The sequence below is a fragment of the Schistocerca americana genome, chromosome 1 (assembly GCF_021461395.2).
Source record: "Schistocerca americana isolate TAMUIC-IGC-003095 chromosome 1, iqSchAmer2.1, whole genome shotgun sequence".
In the NCBI taxonomy this organism is placed as follows: Eukaryota; Metazoa; Arthropoda; class Insecta; order Orthoptera; family Acrididae; genus Schistocerca; species Schistocerca americana.
Window position 1 is genome coordinate 278074044 of NC_060119.1, and position 23535 is coordinate 278097578.

The window sequence follows — 23535 nt, forward strand, 5'->3', positions numbered from 1 at the left end:
ATTGTTTTGGTTCATCTTTGTGTGTGTGTGTGTGTGTGTGTGTGTATGTGTGTGTGTGTGTGTGTGTGTGTGTGTGTGTGTGTGTGCGTGTGTACACTACTGGCCATTAAAGTTGCTACACCACGAAGATCGCGTGCTACGGACGCGATATTTACCCGATAGGAAGAAGATGCTGTGATATGCAAATGATTAGCTTTTCAGAACATTCACACAAGGTTGGCGCCGGTGGCGACACCTACAACGTGCTCACATGAGGAAAGTTTCCAACCCATTTCTCTTACACAAACAGCAGTTGACCGGCGTTGTCTGGTGAAACGTTGTTGTGATACCTCGTGTAAGGAGGAGAAATGCGTACCATCACGTTTCCGACTTTAATAAAGGTCGGATTTGTAGCCTATCGCGATTGCGGTTTGTCGTATCGCGACATTGCTGCTCGCGTTGGTCGAGATCCAATGAGTGTTAGTAAAATATGGAATCGGTGGTTCAGGACGGTAATACGAAACAACGTGCTGGATCCCAACGGCCTCGTATCACTAGCAGTCGAGATGACAGACATCTTATCCGCATGGCTGTAACGGATCGTGGAGTCACGTCTTGATCTCGGAGTCAACAGATGTGGACGTTTGCAAGACAACAACCATCTGCACGAACAGTTCGACAACGTTTGCAACAGCATCGACTATCAGCTCAGAGACCATGGCTACGGTTACCCTTGATGCTGCATCACAGGCAGGACCGCCTGCGATTGTGTACTCAACGACGAACCTGGGTGCACGAATGGGTAAACGTCATTTTTACAGATGCATCCAGGTTCTGTTTATAGCGTCATGATGGTCGAAACCGTGTTTGGCGACATCGCGGTGAACGCACATTAGAAGCGTGTATTCGTCATCGCCATACTGGCGTATCACCCGGTGTGATGGTATGGGGTGCCATTGGTTTCACGTCTCGGGCACCTCTTGTTCGCATTGACGGCGCTTTGAACAGTGGACGTTACATTTCAGATGTGTTACGACCCGTGGCTCTACCCTTCATTCGATCCCTGCGAAACCCTACATTTCAGCAGGATAATGCACGACCGCCATGTTGCAGGTCCTGTACTGGCCTTTCTGGATAAAGAAAATGTTCGACTGCTGCCCTGTCCAGCACATTCTCCAGACCTCACACCAATTGAAAACGTCTGGTCAATGGTGACCGAGCAACTGGCTCTTCACAATACGCCAGTCACTACTTTTGATGAACTGTGGTATCGTGTTGAAGCTGCATGGGCAGCTGTAGCTGTACACGCCATCCAAGCACTGTTTCACTCAATGCCCAGGCGTATCAAGGCCGTTATAATGGCCAGAGGTTGTTGTTCTGGGTACTGATTTCTCAGGATCTATGCACCCAAATTGCGTGAAAATGTAATCACATGTCAGTTCTAGTATAATATATTTGTCCAGTGAATACCCGTTTATCATCTGCATTTTTATCTTGGTTTAGCAATTTTAATGGCCAGTAGTGTATTTCTATCACCGTTGGTTAACATACAAGGCTCACATAAGCTAGTGGATTGATCTTCACCTCCAAATAGTTCTGAACCTGAGTCGTCTTGTCAGTGTTAATGACAGGAGTAGTGTGTATTGATAATGACTAGAAAAATTAGTGTACTATGAGTCTGCTTCCTGTGTTTGCAGCGGTGTGCGTGACTCCGTGTCTTAACAGCGGCACCTGTGTCAAGCCGGAGCGCTGCTCCTGTCCTCCGGGCTTCACTGGGCACCACTGCGAGCACTGTAAGTACGATGCACAACGCCCCCACACACTTAATGCGCTCATACCACACGACACATATCTTGAGCGTTCAACGCTCTGAGACATTCAGAAATCTGCTTGTAGTCAAGTGCGGATACAGCGTTCGTTTCTGGAGGGAAAAGGTGTGGATGACGTTACAGTTCGTTCATCTCTTTGGGTGATTTTCTAAATTATATTTCACCATCTGCATCTCTGTTTTTGTTGCAGCTCTCTAGATTTTCCCTTTTTGTTTTTGTTCAATATGTAGGCTACTTTCACTGTAGACTCTCCATCTCCACGAGTATTATCTCACACTACCTCCAAATACAAGGTGTCGCAGGAGAAATGGTCAATATTCAGGGAGTTCTTCGTCTTCGATGCTGTAAAACAACTCTCTTCTACTACAAACACTTTGCTTTCCATATTCTGGGAGGTGGCAGTATGCCCCAAAACAAGAACAAAATGGCTAGCAAACATGGGCTCTAAAGTGCATACCTTAAGAACTATGTGCACTTGTTCATCTTCGGTACCTTTTCATCTCTTCTACTGAAGAAGTGCTCATAAACCTTAAGGTATGCATTTTAGAGTCCATGTTTACTAGACAATTTTTTCTTGTTTTGGTCCACACTGCCTCCTCGTAAAATATGGAAAATAAAGAGCTTGCAATAGAAGAGGTTTCATAGTATTGAAAATCAGATGGCCATAGCTCTTAAGGTATGCATTTTGGAGCTCATGTTCACTTCACTTTCTTTGCTTCGAAGAATAGTTTCTGTTATATCCCTGATCGCTGACCAATCCTCCCGGGACACCGTTATAATTTGCTGTCAAGCGAGCCTGGGATTCAATTATTAACAACAAAATCAATGAAATAAATAAATGTTTTAAGATAACAATTAATTCTAATTTTTTGCGTCGTTTTTGCATAACTTGCAAGAAAAATCTCTCCCCACCCCTCCATAGCCAAGGTCACAAACCCACGTCTGTGCGGTTGTGACCAAATCAGAGGTAAGCCGGTTCGAATCCTTCTAGCGGATGAAGTTTCCACTGCCAATATTTCGCAAGCAAGAGGAGGAAGGTGATGGTGTAAAGTTTGTGATCATCAGTCTTTGCGCTAATATTCTGGATTAAATTCCAGACCTCCCTGCAGATTGAGGACATGTGACACTGTTGATTGTGGGGATATTAAGCTTGGCAGCCATTGTGGTGCTATTCGAGAGGACTATACTAGTCTTACCGTTCCTATTGGAGTTGTATTGTGAAACCGTCGAATGGTGTTCACATGTCAGTTGCACGTTAGTTGGATACTCCGTATCAGCGACTATTTACTATTTGCACGATATACGAGAGAGAATCGTCAGAGCACGTGCTTCGATAAGTGCCGATGTGATAAGGAATACCACTCAATCCATGATAAGAATATTGCAGCACTGCACTGATACCAATGGTCATCACTTCGAACACCTTCTATAAATGGACGTTCATGCCACCTTTGTGACCTTCGTTCGCCTTCAAAGACCTTACTGTGTAACACATCGTTGGATTCGTCTAGATAGCCGCTATCAGAAAATAAGTACCAAACTATGGCATTCCCTATAAAAAACAAAGTTGACCTTCATATCTCTGAAGCGACTCCACCTAGCAACAAAAAACCAACGACATATTATGACTCCCCTTATCCCACGCAGCTTTTGTCCCAGAAACTTTTCAGCGCCTGTCGAACTTTCGGAGTTATTCTTGGTGGCAATAGTTAGTGACTCACCCTGTATACACGCATCCATTACACTCACCTACACTCTCCAAATACACATACTACACACGTCTGACAATCCGCAAGGAAGGAGACCATTGTGCGCGGAGGAGGAGCACCCTTTTCGACAGGCAGCTGAACCCACTCCGTAGGATTTTCCAGCCAACAACACCATACGAAATTTACATTTTTGCTTCCAATGAAAATAGAGTTCAGAAAAGTATTGGATGTTTCGAAAAAATGCATGCGATTTCGCAAGCCTGTATTTTCTACACGAATAAAGATAAAAATTTGGGGCGAGTTTTAACTTACGCGTCGAAATTAAAAGTCTACCTTGGCGCTAGTTATAAGTTGCTGATTCTCGTGGTTGCCGCTAGGGGTCTCCCTGAGCGCCTAGCTCGGTGCGGCTAGCTCGGTCGCTGCCTCGTTCGTTCATCACCAAATGTGTGCAAATCGAGTCAGCGATAATACAGCAACATAAAAGGTGGTACTGCGTCATTGACGTCAGTAAGACGGAGTACCACCGCACTGCAGCAATGCTTTTTAAGAGGACAGTAGACCGAATGATCAATATTCTTTAGCACCATCATTTTTCGCTAGGTAGGAGGGTGGAGAAGTGGTCCTTCTTTCTATTATTTCTTTCTACCGCAAACATATTTTTAGTATTTTAAGATATGGTCAAAATAAAAGTATAGTCAAAATACGTAATTCTTTCTATTGTGCTTTTAAATTTCTCCTTATGATTGTTTTAATCCATTTATTGGGATTCAAGTGAGAAGTAACCATTCCTTATGCGTATAATGTTCTCTAGTTTCCAGCTGCATCAAAGGCTGAAGCGCCATGAGCTTTTGACCAAGTGCTCCATGTTCACTCTCAAGTGGAATGACTGCTGAAGGCATGCTGGTGCGACCTTATCCGCTGTAGCTGCTGGGTATGAATTACTTATTCTTCGACATATCAGTATACAGGGTGGTCAGAAACAGTCTGAAAAGCTTGTAAGGAGGTTGCAGGCTTGGTTGTGCTGATAAATAACTGTTAAGAAAAGAATTCGATACCTTGCGCTGTTCCCGAGTTAATTAGCATTGAAGTTAGCCAATCAGGCCGTTGCGCATGCATGCAAATTCAAGCGGCCCGTAAGATACAATTGCGTCAGTAGTGCTCATAGCGCACATCGGGGGTTCTCAATCTTTTAGTATTCGCGACCCAATTTTCAATCGTAATTTTCATCGCCCCCCTACCCTCCTCTTGATCGCACATATATGTTGCTCTCTGTCTTACAGGAAACGCGCGAAAATTTAAGGATTACCTCAGGGGAGTGCGGAGTGCAGAAGGGAAGCAGCGTTTCCGATGTCTTTGGAAGACTTTCCTCTGGAAGCCAGGCCCTAGGGAGTCACTAACAATCACAAAACTTGTTTTTAATTTATTATTCAAATGTTAGTTATTAAATTCATTGTGCAGACTTGATACAGTCCTATTTACAAGTGATTGAATCACTGTGAATGAAATTTTATCTCTTATTGTGTTAGAATGTATGTTGCTTTGCTTCCCTTTCAGGAAAGTAACTAGTTTTTGATCTAATTTTTTTTCTGTTTAATAAGCTCGCGCCCCTATTAATCTTATGACGCCCCCTTACTGGGCCGGGGGGGGGGGGGGGGGGGGAGGGGGCGGTAGCCCCTGTCCCTCAAATGATTGAGAATCGGTGGCGTAGACGATAGCGCATGAGACTGCTCAGCCTTTACCTCGGATTCGATTCTTACTAGCGTCCATCCCCAATTTTTGTATAAATTCTCTTATTCAGTTTTAGGAAACCAAACGAAGAAACCGTTGGGCAACACCGCCTCTGGTGGTCCGCTTGAATTTGTGTGCGCAGAGGCATGATTGGCTAACTTCAGTGTTAATTAACTCGGAAACGGCGCAGACCATAGATTTTTTTTTGTTAACTATTAATTCTCAGCAAAATCTACCCAGAAATATCCTTACAAGCTTTTCAGAGTGTTTCTCACCACCCTTATATTCATACGTTCACTCCACATTCGATGCGCCCGTTTCCTCCCCGCTATCGCTGGATCCCAAAGCACGATGAGCTGCAAGCCGCAACCTGTATTAACCTAGTCGCTTCAAATGACGAATGTAATCTCATTGAGTTGCTATCTCATTTAAATCGTACGACGAGCTTAGCTCGCGAATGTGCGCTTCACTATATGAGTGCATGGAGTTTAACTTCTAGCTCATAGATGGCTTTTAAATGTATTCTAAAACGAAGCATATCCCATGTGTGTCACGTGGTAGTTGATCTTAGTAAACGACCAGCCTGGCGAATAGAGTAGTTCGTAGGAGGGATTAGAGGAGGAGGTGGTGGATATAGTGAAACTTCCTGGCAGATTAAAACTGTGTGCCCGACCGAGACTCGAACTCGGGACCCTTGCCTTTCGTGGTAGAGCACTTGCCCGCGAAAGGCAATGGTCCCGAGTTCGAGTCTCGGTCGGGCACACAGTTTTAATCTGCCAGGAAGTTTCATATCAGCGCACACTCCGCTGCAGAGTGAAAATCTCATTCCGGGTGGATATAGTGTTTAACGTCCCATAGGAAACGAGGTCATTAGAGACGGAGCGCAAGTTCGGATTAGGGAAGGATGGAGAAGGAAATCGGCCGTTCCCTTTCAAAGGAATCATCCTGCATTTGACAGAAGCAATTTAGGGACATATCGGTAAACCAAATTCAGGATGGTGGACACGGGTTTGAACCGTCGTCCTCCCGAACGCGAGTTCAGTGTGCTGACTACTGCGCAACCTCGCTCGTTAGGAGGGATTAGAGAAGATTGTGAAGGTTTCTTCAGCAGTGATAATTAAGTAAGTGATTTGTCTCAGCGAGAGCCAACTCTATGATAATGAAGGCAAAAATGCTGGTTCATTTCCTATGCACATGCCCCCATGAAAGGCAAAAAAGTGACGAAAAAGTGTGCTACGTGCTACTCAAGAGGAAAAAGAGGCGAAAGCGATGGCCAAATAAGAAAAAAAATCTTTGTTATTGCTCAGAATTCAGAAGATTGTTTCGAAGTCTACCATACCCATCGGTCATACTAGCTGATATCTGTTAAATCTGATTTCATAGCAACCAGTAGGGTACTTAAATACCATGCATTCGGGTTAAGCGGGCGTTGTCAATGATTTTTATATCGATAGCATCCTTAATTACACAGTGCCACAGGCCGTTAGTGCAAGCTGCGACAGAGGTTGCGTAAAATTTGATCTGATGGCTGTTTTCTAGAGCATGCTCATCTAAAGCTGATTTTTCGGGGTAGCACAGGCTCTTGCTCCTTCCCATAATGTTCTACAGTGCGCACTGTCTGTCCGACGTACGACTGGTCACACTCACGAGACATCTTGTAGATCAAAGGTGTTCGGAGACCTGCCGCATCTTTGACTGCTCTCAGTAATAGCCGGATTCTTGACGGAGAATTATAGATCGATTTGATTTTGCGTCTTTTCGGCAGATGCAGCATGGCTCACAGATGTCGAATTATAGCTCAATGATCACGAGGCACATCGAACGCCGTCCACTTATGCCCACATATGGTGGGCACTAGTGACGTCATCGCTGGCAGCTACAGTATATAAGGTCGTACCAACAGCCCATCAGCAGACATTCCGATCGATAACGGCGAGGGAGTACTTGGTCGAAAGCTCGTGGCAATTTGACCATTTGACGCTCCTGGAAGCCCGAGAACATTTCATTCGATGTTACAGATGCGAGACACTGCATTATTACATTTCTGATTGATAGAGACATGGAAATCTGCCAATAATGACATTAGACAGGAAGTCAATTAGCAGACTGCAGAGTCAATAGGGAACAAATTGTGGTGGCATACTTGGTGACGGTACGTGAGTACGCTATGCTTCTTGTTTTCAGCCGTGTGCTCGCCTTCGTGCCTCAACGGTGGCTCCTGCGTCAAGCCGAACCTGTGTACCTGCCCTCCTGGCTTCACGGGCCACCGCTGTGAGACCAGTAAGTACAAGCCTACTCTGTCTTCACTGCCAACTACGTTACTGGCCGCTAAAAAGTCAGTACCATGAAGACGGCACCTGACAAATATAATACTGACATGAAGTTTACTACGTACTTCGACATGCAAATGATTAGGATTTCATTCCAACCACACAGAATAGCCAGGAGTAACGCCATCATTCTGTGTATAAGGGAAGATCATACAGCGGGTTTCTCATTAAGAAGTCGCATTTTAATGGAGACTTTTTTGTGAGAAGATCGCCTTATGCCTCACACAATTTTTTTTTTTTTCATTTATTGAATTTCAATTCCCCCCGAAGGGGGCGGGCTGGCAGCAGCTTAGTACGCCGCTCTTCAGCCGACAGATTTTGTGATAAAGAGCAAGAGAACAAATAATAAAAAGACAGGCGATAAAATCGGAGACTTAGAGAGTAACAAGGCGAAAAGAAATCGTGGAACTTAAAACAACAACACAGGGATGATGACGCTAATAAAAATACATACGAAGTAGACAGGGAAAACAATAGACAATTAAAAAAACACGGCGACAGTCTGGATTCTGTTCGCAAAGGAAATAAAATTCACACCGAGCGACAGCATGGTTTCTGTTCGCAACACGAGAAAGACAAACAACACTGAATAGTCACTGGAACACTGCACTAAAAAGTTGGCAAATGTGACACCACAGTCGAGAGCAGGTGGGGGGAAACTGGACAGAAGATGGGAAAACGAAAAAGGGGGGGAAAGGAGAGTAAAAGCGAAGGGGGGAGCCGGGAAAGGAGCTGAAGGAGGATGAGGACCCATAAGAGGGGTGGGGGGCAGACGCGACAGGGAGTGGGGTAGGCAGAGGAGGGGAACACAAAAGGACTGGGGGGGAGAAGGGAGGTAGGGAGAGGTTTAGTGGGGAGAAAAACAGGACAGAAGGGGGGGGGGGGGAGAGGGAGCCCAGGGAAAGGACAGAGGAAAGGAGGGGGATGGAGGATCAGAGTTGATAGGAAGGATAAACGGAGGGAGAGAGGGCATCATCCGGGAGGGGGAGGTGACGGAAGCCACCTTGGGAAAGGAGATGGAGGGTGTAGAGATGGAGGGTAGGGGGGACACAACGGTGAAGACGTGGCAGGGGGCGGGGACGGGAGAGGAGAGGAGCAACCAGGGGGTGAGGGGGTTCAAGACGGCGGGAGGTGTAGAGGATGCGGATATGTTCGAGGAATAGGAGCAGATGGGGGAAAGGAATGAGATCATAGAGGATCCGTGTGGGGGACGGGAGACGGATACGGAAGGCGAGGCGGAGTGCATGACGCTCAAGGATCTGGAGGGACTGATAGAATTTGGGGGGGGGGGGCAGATATCCAGGCAGGACTGGCATAACAGAGGATGGGACGGATGAAGGATTTGTAGGTGTGGAGGATGGTAGAGGGGTGCAACCCCCATGTCCGGCCAGAGAGGAGTTTGAGGAGTCGGAGGCGGTTGCGGGCTTTGGATTGGATGGAGCGGAGATGAGGTATCCAGGTGAGGTGACGGTCAATGGTGAGGCCAAGGTAGGTGAGAGTGGGGGTGAGGCGAACAGGACGTGCGCAGACAGTAAGGGAGAAATCCAGGAGGCGGTTGGAACTCACACAAGGAGGAGAAACGTCTATCCGCATGTGTCGTAATTCAACAGCGTCGGGATCGTAATCTATCTACTGCTGTTTATTGTTCCTTGACATGGTTACTCTTGGTTGTCCGGATCCCATGACCTTAATGTAAATATACAGGGTTGTCCATTGATCGTGACCGGGCCAAATATCTCACGAAATAAGCGTCAAACGAAAAAAACTACAAAGAACGAAACTTGTCTAGCCTGAAGGGGGAAACCAGATGGCGCTATGGTTGGCCCGCTAGATGGCGTTGCCATAGGTCAAACGTATATCGACTGCATTTTTTAAAATAGGAACCCCCATTTATATTACATATTCGTGTAGTATGTAAAGAAATATGAATGTTTTAGTTGGACCACTTTTTTCGCTTTGAGATAGATGGCGCTGTAATAGTCACAAATATATGGGTCACAATTTTAGAAGAACAGTTTGTAACAGGTCGGTTTTTAAATTAAAATACAGAACGTAGGTACGGTTGAACATTTTATTTCGGTTTTTCCAATGTGATACATGTACCTTTGTGAACTTATCATTTCTGAGAACGCATGCTGTTACAGCGTGATTACCTGTAAATACCACATTAATGCAATAAATGCTGAAAATGATGTCCGTCAACCTCAGTGCATTTGGCAATACGTGTAACGACATTCCTCTCAACAGCGATTAGTTCGCCTTCCGTAATGTTCGCACATGCATTGACAATGCGCTGACGCATGTTGTCAGGCGTTGTTGGTGGATCACGATAGCTAATATCCTTCAACTTTCCCCACAGAAAGAGATCCGGGGACGTCAGATCCGGTGAACGTGCGGGCCATGTATGCTTCGACGACCAATCCACCTGTCATGAAATGTGCTATTCAGTACCGATTCAACCGCACGCGAGCTATGTGCCGGACATCCATCATGTTGGAAGTACATCGCCATTCTGTCATTCAGTGAAACATCTTGTAGTAACATCGGTAGAACATTACGTAGGAAATCGGCATACATTGCACCATTTAGATTGCCATCGATAAAATGGGGGCCAATTATTCTTCCTCCTATAATGCCGCACCATACATTAACCTGCCAAGGTCGCTGATGTTCCACTTGTCGCATCCGTCGTGGCTTTTCAGTTGCCCAATACTGCATATTATGCCGGTTTACGTTACCGCTGTTGGTGAATGACGCTTCGTCGCTAAATAGAACGCGTGCAAAAAATCTGTCATCCTCCCGTAATTTCTCTTGTGCCCAGTTGCAGAACTGTACACGACATTTAAAGTCGTCGCCATGCAATTCCTGGTGCATAGAAATATGGTACTGGTGCAATTGATGTTGATGTAGCATTCTCAACACCGACGTTTTTGAGATTCCCGATTCTCGCGCAGTTTGTCTGCTACTGATGTGCGGATTAGCCACGACAGCAGATAAAACACCTACTTGGGCATCATCATTTGTTGCAGGTCGTGGTTGACGTTTCACATGTGGCTGAGCACTTCCTGTTTCCTTAAACAACGTAACTACCCGGCGAACGGTCCGGACTCTTGGATGATGTCGTCTAGGATACCCAGCAGCATTCATAGCACACGCCTGTTGGGTATTTTGATCGCAATGGTCATACATCAACAAGATATCGACCTTTTCCGAAATTGGTAAACGGTCTATTGTAACACGGATAATGTATCACGAAGCAAATACTGTCCGCACTGGCGGAATGTTACGTGATACCACGTACTTATACGTTTGTGACTATTACAGCGCCATCTATCACAAAGCGAAAAAAGTGGTCCAACTAAAACATTCATATTTCTTTACGTAATACACGAATATGTACTAAAAATGGGGGTTCCTATTTTAAAAAAAAAAAACGCAGCTGATATCCGTTTGACCTATGGCAACGCCATCTAGCGGGCCAACCAATAGCGCCATCTGGTTTCCCTCTTCAAGCTAGACGAGTTTCGTTTTTTGTAGTTTTTTTCGTTTGATGCTTATTTCGTGAGATATTTGGACCGGTCACTATCAATGGCCCACCCTGTATAATCGAAGGGTTCAGATTTCCTTCAAACCAACTATACTCCCCAATGATATTTCTTCCTATGAACACGCCATCCCCACCTATGTGTATAGCAAAGTTTTAAAATCCATCCTCTCCTAACACATCCACAAACACTTGAACCCGCATCTACCCTCCCTGTCAGCCAATATGGCTTCTGTCCCAACTTATCTAGGAGATGGAATTTGAAACCTACTCCTCCCGAAAACGCGTATCTTAACCGTGGATCATCGCACTCGGTGACAGAAATGGAAATGAAACTTGGAACGTAATCTGCACCTTCCGAATAGTACCAAAGAAATATTTATCGTAGACATCCTACGGATGGTGCATCATACTCTAGTCATCAGTTCGTATAAAATCTTAATGGCACGAATTATTTACAGCAGTATTTTCCTAAACATTCTATTGTGCTTGGAGGGGGGTGGGGGGTGGGGGGTTGACTCAGGAAAGTCATGTTATCAAAACTGGTGTCAGAGACAGCGATTCCTGTGACATTACTCTGAATGTCTTGTCGTAAAATTTTGCTTCGAGCAGATCTTTAGAGAACCAACTCGTGAAGGTAACGTCTCAGACCTCCCAACAACAACCAGACTTGAATTTATCGAATCAGTTACGCAGAGGAAGGTATCAGTGATCGTAAGTATGTGACAGCAAGTATGACTTCGGGTTTTAAAAATTATGTTAAGAAAGGTAGAAAAATAGTTCTGCTTAACCAGAGTAACAGGCTACAACCTGCAGAGTATCTGATTTGTCAGCATCAAATAATCAGTGACTAGAACGAAGATGTGAGGCACAAATGGAAAAAAATGTAAAACCGTCGTTCAGTACGTCTTAGACAAGTATATTCCGAGCAAGAACTCAAGCGATGCGAGAGACCCACAGTAGTTTAACGGTCGTGTCAGAAAACTCCTACGTAAACAAAGAGAGCTTCATCACAAATTCAAGAAATTTCAAAACGTGGCTGACAAACAAAAGTTGAATGAAGCGAAAAAAGCAATGAGAGAAGCTTTCAAAGATTCTGAAAGTAAAATTTTGTCAACCGATTTGAGTAAAAGCCCTAGAAGGCTTCGGCCTTACGTAAAATCAGTAATCGGTTCACTCAGTGAACATACTGGCACCGAACTGGAAGATAACAGAGAGAACGCCGTAAAACTGAATTCGGTCTTCCGAAATTGTTTAAGCGCGGAAGATCGTAACACGGTCTCTCCTCTCAATTATAGCACGGAGTCGAAGTGGCAGATATTGGGGTAACCGATAGCGGAATAGAAAAAAAAGTACAATCGCTTATTAGTGGAAAGGCATCAGGTCAAACGCTTCCCTGCGCATAGAACTCAACACTTCGTCCTTAGCGGAAATAAATGGACAGATGTGAAGGTAATTTCCGGAGTACCGCTAGGAGGTGTGTTAGGACCATTATTGTTGTAATAATGATAAATGATCAAGTAGAAGGCGTCGGAAGCTCTTTAAGGCTGTTCGCACATGATGCGGTTGTCTACGGGAAAGTAGCAACGCCAGAAGACAGTATCCGTTTGCTGTATGACCTGCATAGAACTGATGAATGGTGCAGGCTCTGGCAATTGACCCTGAATGTGAAAAGACATAACATATTGCGGATATGTAGAAAAAGAAGCCCACTGCTGTACAACTAGACTACTGAAGACAAACTGCAGAAAACATCATCTCCCCTAAAATACTAGGAGTAACTATCCAGAGTGACTTCAAGTGAAATGATCACATAAAACAAATAGTAAGGATAGCAGATGCCAGACTGAGATTCATTGGAGGAGTCATAAACAAATTTAACTCATCCACGAAGGAAGTAGCATACAAGACGCTTGTTCGACCGATTCTTGAGTACTGTGCATCATCCTGGAACAGATAGAAGAGAGATTAAGAGTGGCGCGTTTCGTTTAACCGGCGCGAGACTGTTACAGAAATGCCTAACAAACTCCATTGGCAAACGTTACAAGAGAGGCGTTGTGCATCACTGAGAGGTTTACTGATGAAATTTCGAGACAACATTTTCAGGGAAGAGTCGGACAACATACATCTCGCGAAATGACCATGACGAAAAAATCACGAAATTAGTGCTAATACAGAAACTTGTCGACAATCATTCTTCCCACGCGCCATTCGCGAGTAGAAGAGGGAAGGGGGGATAAGTTATTGGTACCAAACGTACCCGCTCACCGCTAGGTGACTTGTGGAGTATGATGTAGATGTAGATGAATGGAAAACACTGGTAGGAGCCGACATAGGAGAAAGGCTCGAATTCCAAGGAACTGTAGGAACATGTGAAGCAACATTGATCCTACGTTTTAACTTAGAAGATAGATAGAAGAAAGGCAACCCTACGTTTGAAAAAGTTTTGATCAGTGCTAACTGGAATATATTCTTTAAAATTATGAAGTTATCAGGTATAAAACACAAGGAGCGGAAGGTTTTCTGCAGCTCGTACAGATATCAGACTGCAACTGTAAGAGTCGAAGGACATGAAATGAGCGCAGTAGTTGAGAAAGGAGTGAGACGTTGTAGATTAAGCCCGATGTTGCTCAGTCTGTGCACCGAAAAGGATGTGGAGGAAACGTGGGGGAAATCTGGAAACAGAATTAAAATTCAGGGAGAAGAAATAAAAACTTTGAGGTTTGTTGATGACCTTGTCATTCTGTCCGAAAAGGTGAAGGATGTGGAAAAGCAGTTGGACGGAATGAACGGAGTTTGGTGAAGTCGTTGTAAGATGAACGTTAACTGAAGTGAAATGAAGGTAATGAAATGAAGTCGAATTAAGGGTGGTACAGAGGACATTTAATCAAGAAATTAAGCACTAAAATGAGTGTGTAACTTTTGCTCTATGGGCAGCAAAATACTCACGGCGTAGTAAACGTCATAATGATATTTTAAAAAGAAAAGGTCTAGACTAGCTGCAGTAAATTCAGTATTCTTTATGACAGCTGTTACGACTTTATTGCCATCTCAAGTAACATCTAGTTTCATTTGGCGTCCATATTACACCTATAGTAAACTGTCATTGTCTAATTCGTAACGATTAGGTGACATGTAGTAATTATAAACGTATGGAACACGTTTTGACACTTGTTTGATAGTCCGTTTAATTTAAAGCGCGATTTGACATTTATTTGACAGTTCGTTTGCTATGATGTTATCACAAATGTAAAATCGTGCTTCAAGGTAAACGAACTACCAATTAAGAGTCGAAACGTAGTCCACACGTTTATAGTTACTACATGCCATGTGATCACTAAGAATTAGACAATGACACTTTACTATAGATTCAATATGGACATCAAATCAATCTAAACGTTTCTTGGGAATGGCAACAAAGCCGAAGCAGCTCTCGTAAAGATTATTGAACGTATTGCAGCTAGACTGGACCTTTCCTTGAAAAAAAGAAAAAAGAAAAAAAATCTGAAGACGGTCGACGTTGAGAGGGATGTAAAATGTAGGCTGGCAGTAGCAAGAAAAGCGTTTCTGAAAAAGCGAAATTTTCTAACATTGAATATAAATTTAAATATTATGAACTGTTTTGTGCAGGTATGTGTCTGGAGATTTGCCTTATACAGAAATGAAATGTGGAGAATAAACAGTTCAGACAAACTTTTGTAATGTGATGCAATAGGACTGCACTAAAGGTTAGACAGATGGTCGAATAACTAATGACGCGGTACTGAATCAAATTTGGAAGACAGAAATTTATGGCAGAACATGAGTAAAAGAAGGGATCGGTTGTTCGGACGCATCCTGAGGCATCACGGAATTCAGTTCGGCTGTTGGGAGAAAAAAGCGGTAAAAATTGTAGAGAAAGACCAAGCTTGAAAGCAGACATCAGGATCAAATGGATTTTGGTTGCTGTAGTCATTCAGAGGTGAAGGGGCTTACACAGGATAGACAAGCGTGAAGAGATAGATCAAACCAGTGTCCAGACTGGAGACTGTAACGACAACACTTATGTTAAGAATCTCTGCGCCAGCACCTCTCTTCTCCTTGTAGCCAGATTTAGGCGGAGCAACTATCTACATCTACAAGACGGTAAATGGCAGCATCATCTGCAAACAGTCTAAGACGGCTACTCAGATTGTCTCAAATGGTTCAAATGGCTCTGAGCACTATGGGACTCAACTGCTGAGGTCATTAGTCCCCTAGAACTTAGAACTAGTTAAACCTAACTAACCTAAGGACATCACAAACATCCATGCCCGAGGCAGGATTCGAACCTGCGACCGTAGCGGTCTTGCGGTTCCAGACTGCAGCGCCTTTAACCGCACGGCCACTTCGGCCGGCCTCAGATTGTCTCCTATGTCGTTAATATAGTTCAGTAACAATAGAGGGCCTATAACACTTCCTTGGGAACGCCGGATATTACTTCTGTTTTACTCAATGACTTTCCGACTGTTACTGCGACCTGCGATCTTTCTGACAGGAAATCACGAATCCAGTCGCAAAACTGAGGCACGCAGTTTGATTAGAAGACGCTTGTGAGGAACGGTGTCGAAAGCCTTCTGGAAATCTAAAAATATGGAATCAATTTGACATCCCCTGTCGATAGCACTTATTACTTCATGAGTATAAAGAGCTAGTTGTGTTTCACAAGAACGATATTTTCTGAATCCGTGTTATGTGTCAATAAATCGTTTTCTTCGAGGTACTTCATAATGTTCGAATACAGTTTATGTGCCAAAACTCTACTGCGAATCGACGTTCGTGATATAGGCCTGTAATTCAGTGGATTACTCCTACTTCCCTTTTTGGGTACTGGTGTGACTTGAGCAATTTTCCAGTCTTTAGGTACTGATCTTTCTGTGAGCTAGTGGTTGTATATAATTGCTAAATATCAGCATACTCTGAGAGGAACATGACTGGTATACAATCTGGACCGGAGGCTTTGCCTTTATTGAGTGCTTTAAGCTGCTTTGCTACACCGAGGATATCGACTTCTATGTTTCTCATCTTGACAGTTATTCTTGATTGGAATTCAGGAATATTTACTTCGTCTTCTTTGGACTTCCAGCAACTAATCGCGTCCACCATAGAGGCTGCTGCAGTAGTGAGTGAAAAGCGGAAACGGCTCCGCGCTACCCAGCAAGTGGAGATGATGTTTGTGGCGTAGGCTGCTGTTCTGTTCTGGGTTTTTTTTTGTGGTTTTAGGGCGCACAACTACAGTGGTCATTAGCGCCTGTGCTGTGCCGTAGAGTAGAGTTGTGTGTGCTGCAGTAGACTCTCGGTTCGTGTTGCAGGGGACTGCGGCGGCTGCAGGAACGGCGGCACCTGTCTCAGGACTGGGCTCTGCGCGTGCCGGGACGGCTACGGCGGCGACCACTGCGAACACGGTGAGCCGCAAGCAAGCGCATTCGTGTAGTTACTTTTTTTTCTTATTACAGAAGTTTACTCGCCCAAGTCACATAAAAAGTCACAGAGATTACTCGCTTCAACGAAACTAAATCGCCATCTTCAGATCATCTGTAGAGAGAAGATTTTTACAAGGCCAGTCCATTTAGTTGACTGTTCACACTAATTGGACAAAACTGCACTGTACATAAAAATGCAATTATGGAAAATTCTAATGTCAAACCAAAATAAAACTCATACAGTTCCAAAGTAAACATACCTTACAGAGACGACATACAATAACAGAATAGTTGTAAGAACAGGGCACAATAGTTACGAATAAAATACATAAGACGTGTATAAAATGTTTTCATGTTGCATTCCTGTTAACGTCTGATGAGAAACTGTTATGAGGAAATCAACGGAATAAATCGTGTTTTGAGGCGCCACCAGATGGCAGTAGTTTCTTACATCTAACAACATCCCCCCTTATGTCTTCTAAATACAATGTAAAGAGCTTTATATATATATATATATATATATATATATATATATATATATATATATATATATATATATATATATATACGGTGTGAGAGTTTCGTGTAATAATGTGTCTTTATTGATCAGATGATGTGTTCGGCGTAGCTTGAGGTCTTGGCTACGGTCCAGTGTATTAAGTTTGTTATCTGAGTCATGGTCTAGGTTACGATAAGTGTTACATATCGACTCATTATACAAAACTCTCGGACCAAACTCCATCTTTAAACTTAAAAAGATACAGGAATAATATTTTTGTAATAAAATTTTTTGACTTGTTATTTGGAAAACCAGGTATATAATCCTTTCAATTTTATGGATAGTTATATATATATAAAGAATACAAAAATAAATTACACTGTATTTCGAAGACATAATCGGATGTTGTAAGAGACTGCTGCTATCTGCTGTCACCTCAAAACACGATTTATTCCATTTATTGCCTCATAACAAGTATCTCATCAGATGTCAACAAGGACGACATAAAAATATGTTACATACGTTTTTTTGTATTTTAACGTAACTACCTTTATGTACGTTACAGTTGTGTCCAATGAATGTGAAGTGAGGACAAAATGAATTCACCCTTTAAAAATCTTCTCTCTGCACATGATCAGAAGATCGCGTTTTAATTTCGCAGAAATAAAATAATGACATACTTGAGACAGGGCCAAATATATCACGAAATAAGCATCAAACAAAAAACTACAAAGAACGGAACTCGTCTAGCTTGAAGGGGGAAACCAGATGGCGCTATGGTTGGCCCGCTAGATGGCGTTGCCATAGGTCAAACGGAGATCAACTGCGGTTTTTTTAATAGAATCCCCCATTTTTATTATATATTCGTGTAGTACGTAAAAAAATATGAATGTTTCAGTTGGATCACTTTTTTCGCTTTGTGATAGATGGCGCTGTAATAGTCACAAACGTATAAGTACGTGGTATCACGCCAGTGCGGACGGTATTTGCTTCCTGATTCATTACCCGTGTTAAAATGGACCGTTTACCAATTGCGGAAAAGGTCGATATCGTGTTGATGTATGGCTATTGTGATCAAAATGCCCAACGGGCGTGTGCTATGTATGCTGCTCGGTATCCTGGACTACATCATCTAAGTGTCCGAACAGTTTGCCAGATAGTTACGTTATTTAAGGAAACAGGAAGTGTTCAGCCACATGTGAAACGTCAACCACGACCTGCAACAAATGATGATGCCCAAGTAGGTGTTTTAGCTGCTGTCGCGGATAATCCGCACATCAGTAGCAGACAAATTGCGCGAGAATCGGGATTCTCAAAAACGTCGGTGTTGAGAATGCTACATCTACATCGATTGCACCCGTACCATATTTCTATGCACCAGGAATTGCATGCCGACGGCTTTGAACGTAGTGTACAGTTCTGCCACTGGGCACAAGAGAAATTAGGGGACGATGACAGATTTTTTGCACGCGTTCTATTTAGCGACGAAGCGTCATTCACCAACAGCGGTAACGTACACCGGCATAATATCCACTATTGGATAACGGAAAATCCACGATGGCTGCGACAAGTGGAACATCAGCGACCTTGGCAGGTTAATGTATGGTGCGGCATTATGGGAGGAAGGATAATTGGCCCCCATTTTATCGATGACAATCTAAATGGTGCAATGTATGCCGATTTCCTACGTAATGTTCTACCGATGATACTACAAGATGTTTCACTGAATGACAGAATGGCGTTGTACTTCCAACGTGATGGATGTCCGGCACATAGCTCGCGTGCGGTTGAAGCGATATTGAATAGCAATTTCATGACAGGTGGATTTGTCGACGAAGCACCATGCTTTGGCTCGCACGTTCACTGGATCTCATGTCCCCAGATTTCTTTCTGTGGTGAAAGCTGAAGGATATTTGCTATCGTGGTCCACCGACAACGCCTGACAACATGCGTCAGCGCATTGTCAATGCATGTGCGATTATTACGGAAGGCGAACTATTCGCTGTTGAGAGGAATGTCGTTACACGTATTGCCAAATGCATTGAGGTTGACGGACATCATTTTGAGCATTTATTGCATTAATGTCGTATTTACAGGCAATCACGCTGTAACAGCATGCGTTCTCAGAAATGATAAGTTCACAAAGGTACATGTATCACATTGGAACAACCGAAATAAAATGTTGAAACGTACCTACGTTCTATATTTTAATTTAATAAGCCTACCTGTTACAAACTGTTCGTCTATAATTGTGAGCCATATGTTTGTGACTATTACAGCTCCATCTATCACAAAGTGAAAAATGTGGTCCAACTAAAACATTCATACTTATTTACGTACTACACGAATATGTAATAAAAAATGGTGGTTCCTATTTAAAAAACCGCAGTTGATATCCGTTTGACCTATGGCAACGCCATCTAGCGGGCCAACCATAGCGCCATCTGGTTTCCCCCTTCTAGCTAGACAAGTTTCGTTCTTTGTAGTTTTTTCGTTTGACGCTTATTTCGTGAGATATTTGGCCCGGTCACGATCAACGGACCACCCTATATAATCGAAGGGTTCAGATTTCCTTCAAACCAACTATACTCCCCAATGATATTTCTTCCTATGAACACGCCATCCCCACCTATGTGTATAGCAAAGTAACCTAACGAGGGTTACTTTTCCGATTGCCCTCGTACCTCGTATCATTCGTTTAATCTTGACAAGATTTTCTTGCTAAGCTCTTATAGCAAGAGGAACTTCTTTTTCAGCCATGATGTACAGCTGTTGTAAGATTTTTCAGTAGAATCTGTCTGGCACGAAACCAACGTTATAGTTCATCCCATAGACATTAGATGATCCTGATGAGTTTCCCGGTGACAAACTATCGACGAAGTACGTTTGTTATTGTTTTACTCACATTTACAAAGAAAAAGTCGAAACGTCAATATTGTTACATTCTAGTCACCGTTACATTTTATACTAGACTCTCCAGATTTTACAAGGAGCTACTTAAATATTGAGTTTAAAATTTTTTTTCCTTTTGTCATTATTGTTTTGGCCGAAAAGGTACACCGTACACAATCGTGTTCGTGTCTCTTGATATCATTTTGTTTACGTAATGCGTGACGGTTCCAATACAGTGACACGAAAAATTCGCAAGACCGAAAAATAATTAATGTAGAGTAATGCAATTTCGGGGATACATCTGTCTAGGTTACATATTTAAGTGATTAACCTTGCAAGATCACAGATATACGTGAGATAAGCCATTGTAAATGTGAAATGCTGGTACATTAGTAACCGGTGTAACCGCCAGGACGTTAAAGACAAGCATGCAAACGTGCATGCATTGTGTTGTACGGATGCCGGAAGTCAGTTGTTAATGCTGGTTGTGGATGACGCTGGAATTGTAGTCCGACGATGTCCCATATCTGTTCGATTGGGTACAGATTTGATAACCGAATAGGCCAAGGCAACATGTCAATGCTCTGTAGAGCATGTTGAGTTACAACAGCGGTATGGTTCAAATGGCTCTGAGCGCTATGGGACTCAACTTCTGAGGTCATCAGTCCGCTAGAACTTAGAACTACTTAAACCTAACTAACCTAAGGACATCACACACATCCATGCCCTAGGCAGGATTCGAACCTGCGACGGTAGCGGTCTCGCGGCTCCAGACTGTAGCGCCTAGAACCGCACGGCCCCTCCGACCGGCCAACAGCGGTATGTGGGCGAGCTCGGAAAGCACCGCCTGGGATGCTGTTCATGAATGGTTGCACAACAGGTCGAATCACCAGACTGGCACACAAATTTGCAGTCAGGGTGCGTGGGATAATCAAGGGGGTGCTTCTGTTGTCATACGAAATCGCACCTCAGACCATATCTTCAAGTGTAAGTCCTGTGTCTAGCACGCACACAGGTTGACTGCAGCCACTCAATTGGTTTCCTTCGAACACTACACCGCCATCACTGCCACCGAAGCAGAACCAGCTTTCGTCATAAAACGCAACGGACGTTCACCCTGCCCTCCAGTGAGCTCTCCCTTGACACCATTGAAGTCGCAAATGGCGGTGGTTTTGGGTAACTAGAATGCACACTACAGGGCGTATGGCTCGGAGCTGTCCTTAATTTACTGATTTTTAACACTTCTATGGTGCCAGCTACTGCCAAAGTTTCTGCTGCAGATGCAGTACGATGCATAAGAGCCATATGCCGAACTCTATAGTCTTCCCTCTTGTTAGTGCCCGGCTGGTCCCGGCGGAGGTTCGTGTCCTCCCTTGGGCATGGATGTGCGTGTTTGTCCTGTTTGTCCTTAGGATAATTTAGGTTGAGTAGTGTGTAAGCTTAGGGACAGACGACCTTAGCAGTTAAGTCCCATAAGATTTGACATACATTTTTGTTAGTGCCAGGTGGCCGTCGGAGCCGTCTTCTTGGGACCGTACATTCTCGTGACCACCGCTGACACCAACCATGTACAGTGGCTACATTCCTGCCAAGTCTTCTTGCAGTATCGCAGAAGGAACATCCACCTTCTCGTAGCCCTATTACGCGACCTCGTTCAAATTCAGTGTGGTGTTGATAATGATGTCTTCGTCGCATTAAAGGCATTCTTGACTACCACAATTACCACGTCCAATCTCAAAGGTAACTGACACTCACGACCTTCACAGCATGTATTTAAATCAAACCTCATTTGCGTCCTCATAGAGGCGCTAATAACGCCACTCTTATGCGACAGGCACGGAATCTCAATAGACATAATCTTTCAGTAGTAGAAACATGCGTATCAACTTTCGTTTATGTCGCGCAATTCTTTCTTTGTGTTGCAATTTCTATCCGACAGTGTATTTCTCTAAATGGAGTGTTAATAGTTCTGTTCAGTAGCCCTGTTGACTGCAGACGAAAATCTTCTCTGTTTAGGTCAGTATCTCATGCTGAATAATTAATGTAAATACAGACGCAAAAATCGAAAAGTGCATGTACCTGGCAATAACACATTAGTCACACGGATTGAATAAACCGTAAGCAAGCTACGAACTTGGTATCAGGCGGAAAAGAGCAGTGTGAACCAATGAACTGAAAACCATCAAGTACTCTTGACGTATAACAAAACCGGCGAGAGAAATGAAAATAGAAAACGAATGTTTTCTGTATAAGCATGACGCAACCTCAACTTGCCGAGTCGACATAATCCGACCGAGTGTGGCCAGTGCCCCTGCGGATGTAGGCAACTACCGATATACAACGCAGAATGTCTTGCATAAACCTCAGGCGGTCAGTCGTTGATACGGAGGGAATAACAGACGCTAAACTGTCCCAAAAATTTTTTAGAGTTTTACAGTATAGACTGTACTAACGAATTAAAACAAATTGATACAACCCATCACGAATTCGGTAACAAAGGAATCATTACACATTATTTCAGGTTTCTTTACGGCATTAGAATGGAAGTTTACGAATTGTTTCTCAAAGACGAATATGACATTATAAAGCTGAATACATGTATTTACTTCAAGTAGCACCCCTTTCATCCAGACAGTACGGTTCACGTTTTATTGCGCTGTATTCTATCCCACTGTTATCCACGAGTATTCTTAAGTAGACGTCGCTGGCTTTATTTTCCAGTCACACATGGTGAACAAACCGCTTCTTTCAGCTGCCTGAATGCAGCGGCGCGGGGAGTGCTGAGACTCTTCGCAAAATCAATTTTTTACCAATGCTTTTTTTTATCTTTTTTAACTATAGTAAACAGGTTGTATCTTTTTAACGATAGTAAACAGTTTATAAAATATTTATCCCGTTGAATTGGTTTTACTTACAGTCATAGTTGTAAATCACAATTTCTGAGATTATTTTGCCACTCGTAGAAAACATCGCTATCGCTCTCCCACAGTAATTAGGGAAAACTGCGTAGAATGTTTACGTACATCACTTTCGCCTCACAGAATATTTTATGGTAAACAGAGAGATACAGTCTTTTCGTCTCGCGGAGAAAAGAATCTCATATTTAATAAATACACACATCAAAAAACGTTTTGCATCACCTCGGTTCCCAGAACTCCTGAAGACAGACGTTGACTGTGTATATTGTATCACAGACATAGTCCGTTTGACTGTTCAGAGTTGTCACTAAACCCGAGCAAAGATGTGAACAACCATGCATGAGCAGCGCCTATTAGACGGAAGAGGTCCGACAGCCAATCAGTTCCAGTCGTTCCACCATGAAGGAGGTACACGGCTCATGTTGTCTGTAGTTCAACTATGGCTAGACGGTCAATACCGCAGTTCGATTGTGTCCGCATTGTTACTTTCTGCCAGAAAGTGCTCTCAACAAGGAAAGTATCCAGACGTCTCGGACTGAACCAAAGCGATGTTTTTCGGACATGGAGCAGATACAGAGAGACAGGAACTATCGATGACATGCCTCGCTCAGACCGCTAAAGGGCTACTACGGCACTGGATGACCGCTAGCTACGCAATCATGTTCA

At 43.5% G+C, this 23535-nt stretch overlaps 1 protein-coding gene across 1 annotated transcript in view; it reads left to right on the top strand.

Moving 5' to 3' along the window:
* Positions 1–23535, top strand: part of LOC124625300 (epidermal growth factor-like protein 8) — a 188889-nt gene that overhangs the window by 119298 nt on the left and 46056 nt on the right. Inside the window, exons 4-6 of the mRNA XM_047149164.1 lie at positions 1677–1772; positions 7430–7525; positions 16450–16542. Coding sequence (XP_047005120.1) covers positions 1677–1772; positions 7430–7525; positions 16450–16542 — 285 coding nt within the window. The remainder of the gene's footprint in view (positions 1–1676; positions 1773–7429; positions 7526–16449; positions 16543–23535) is intronic.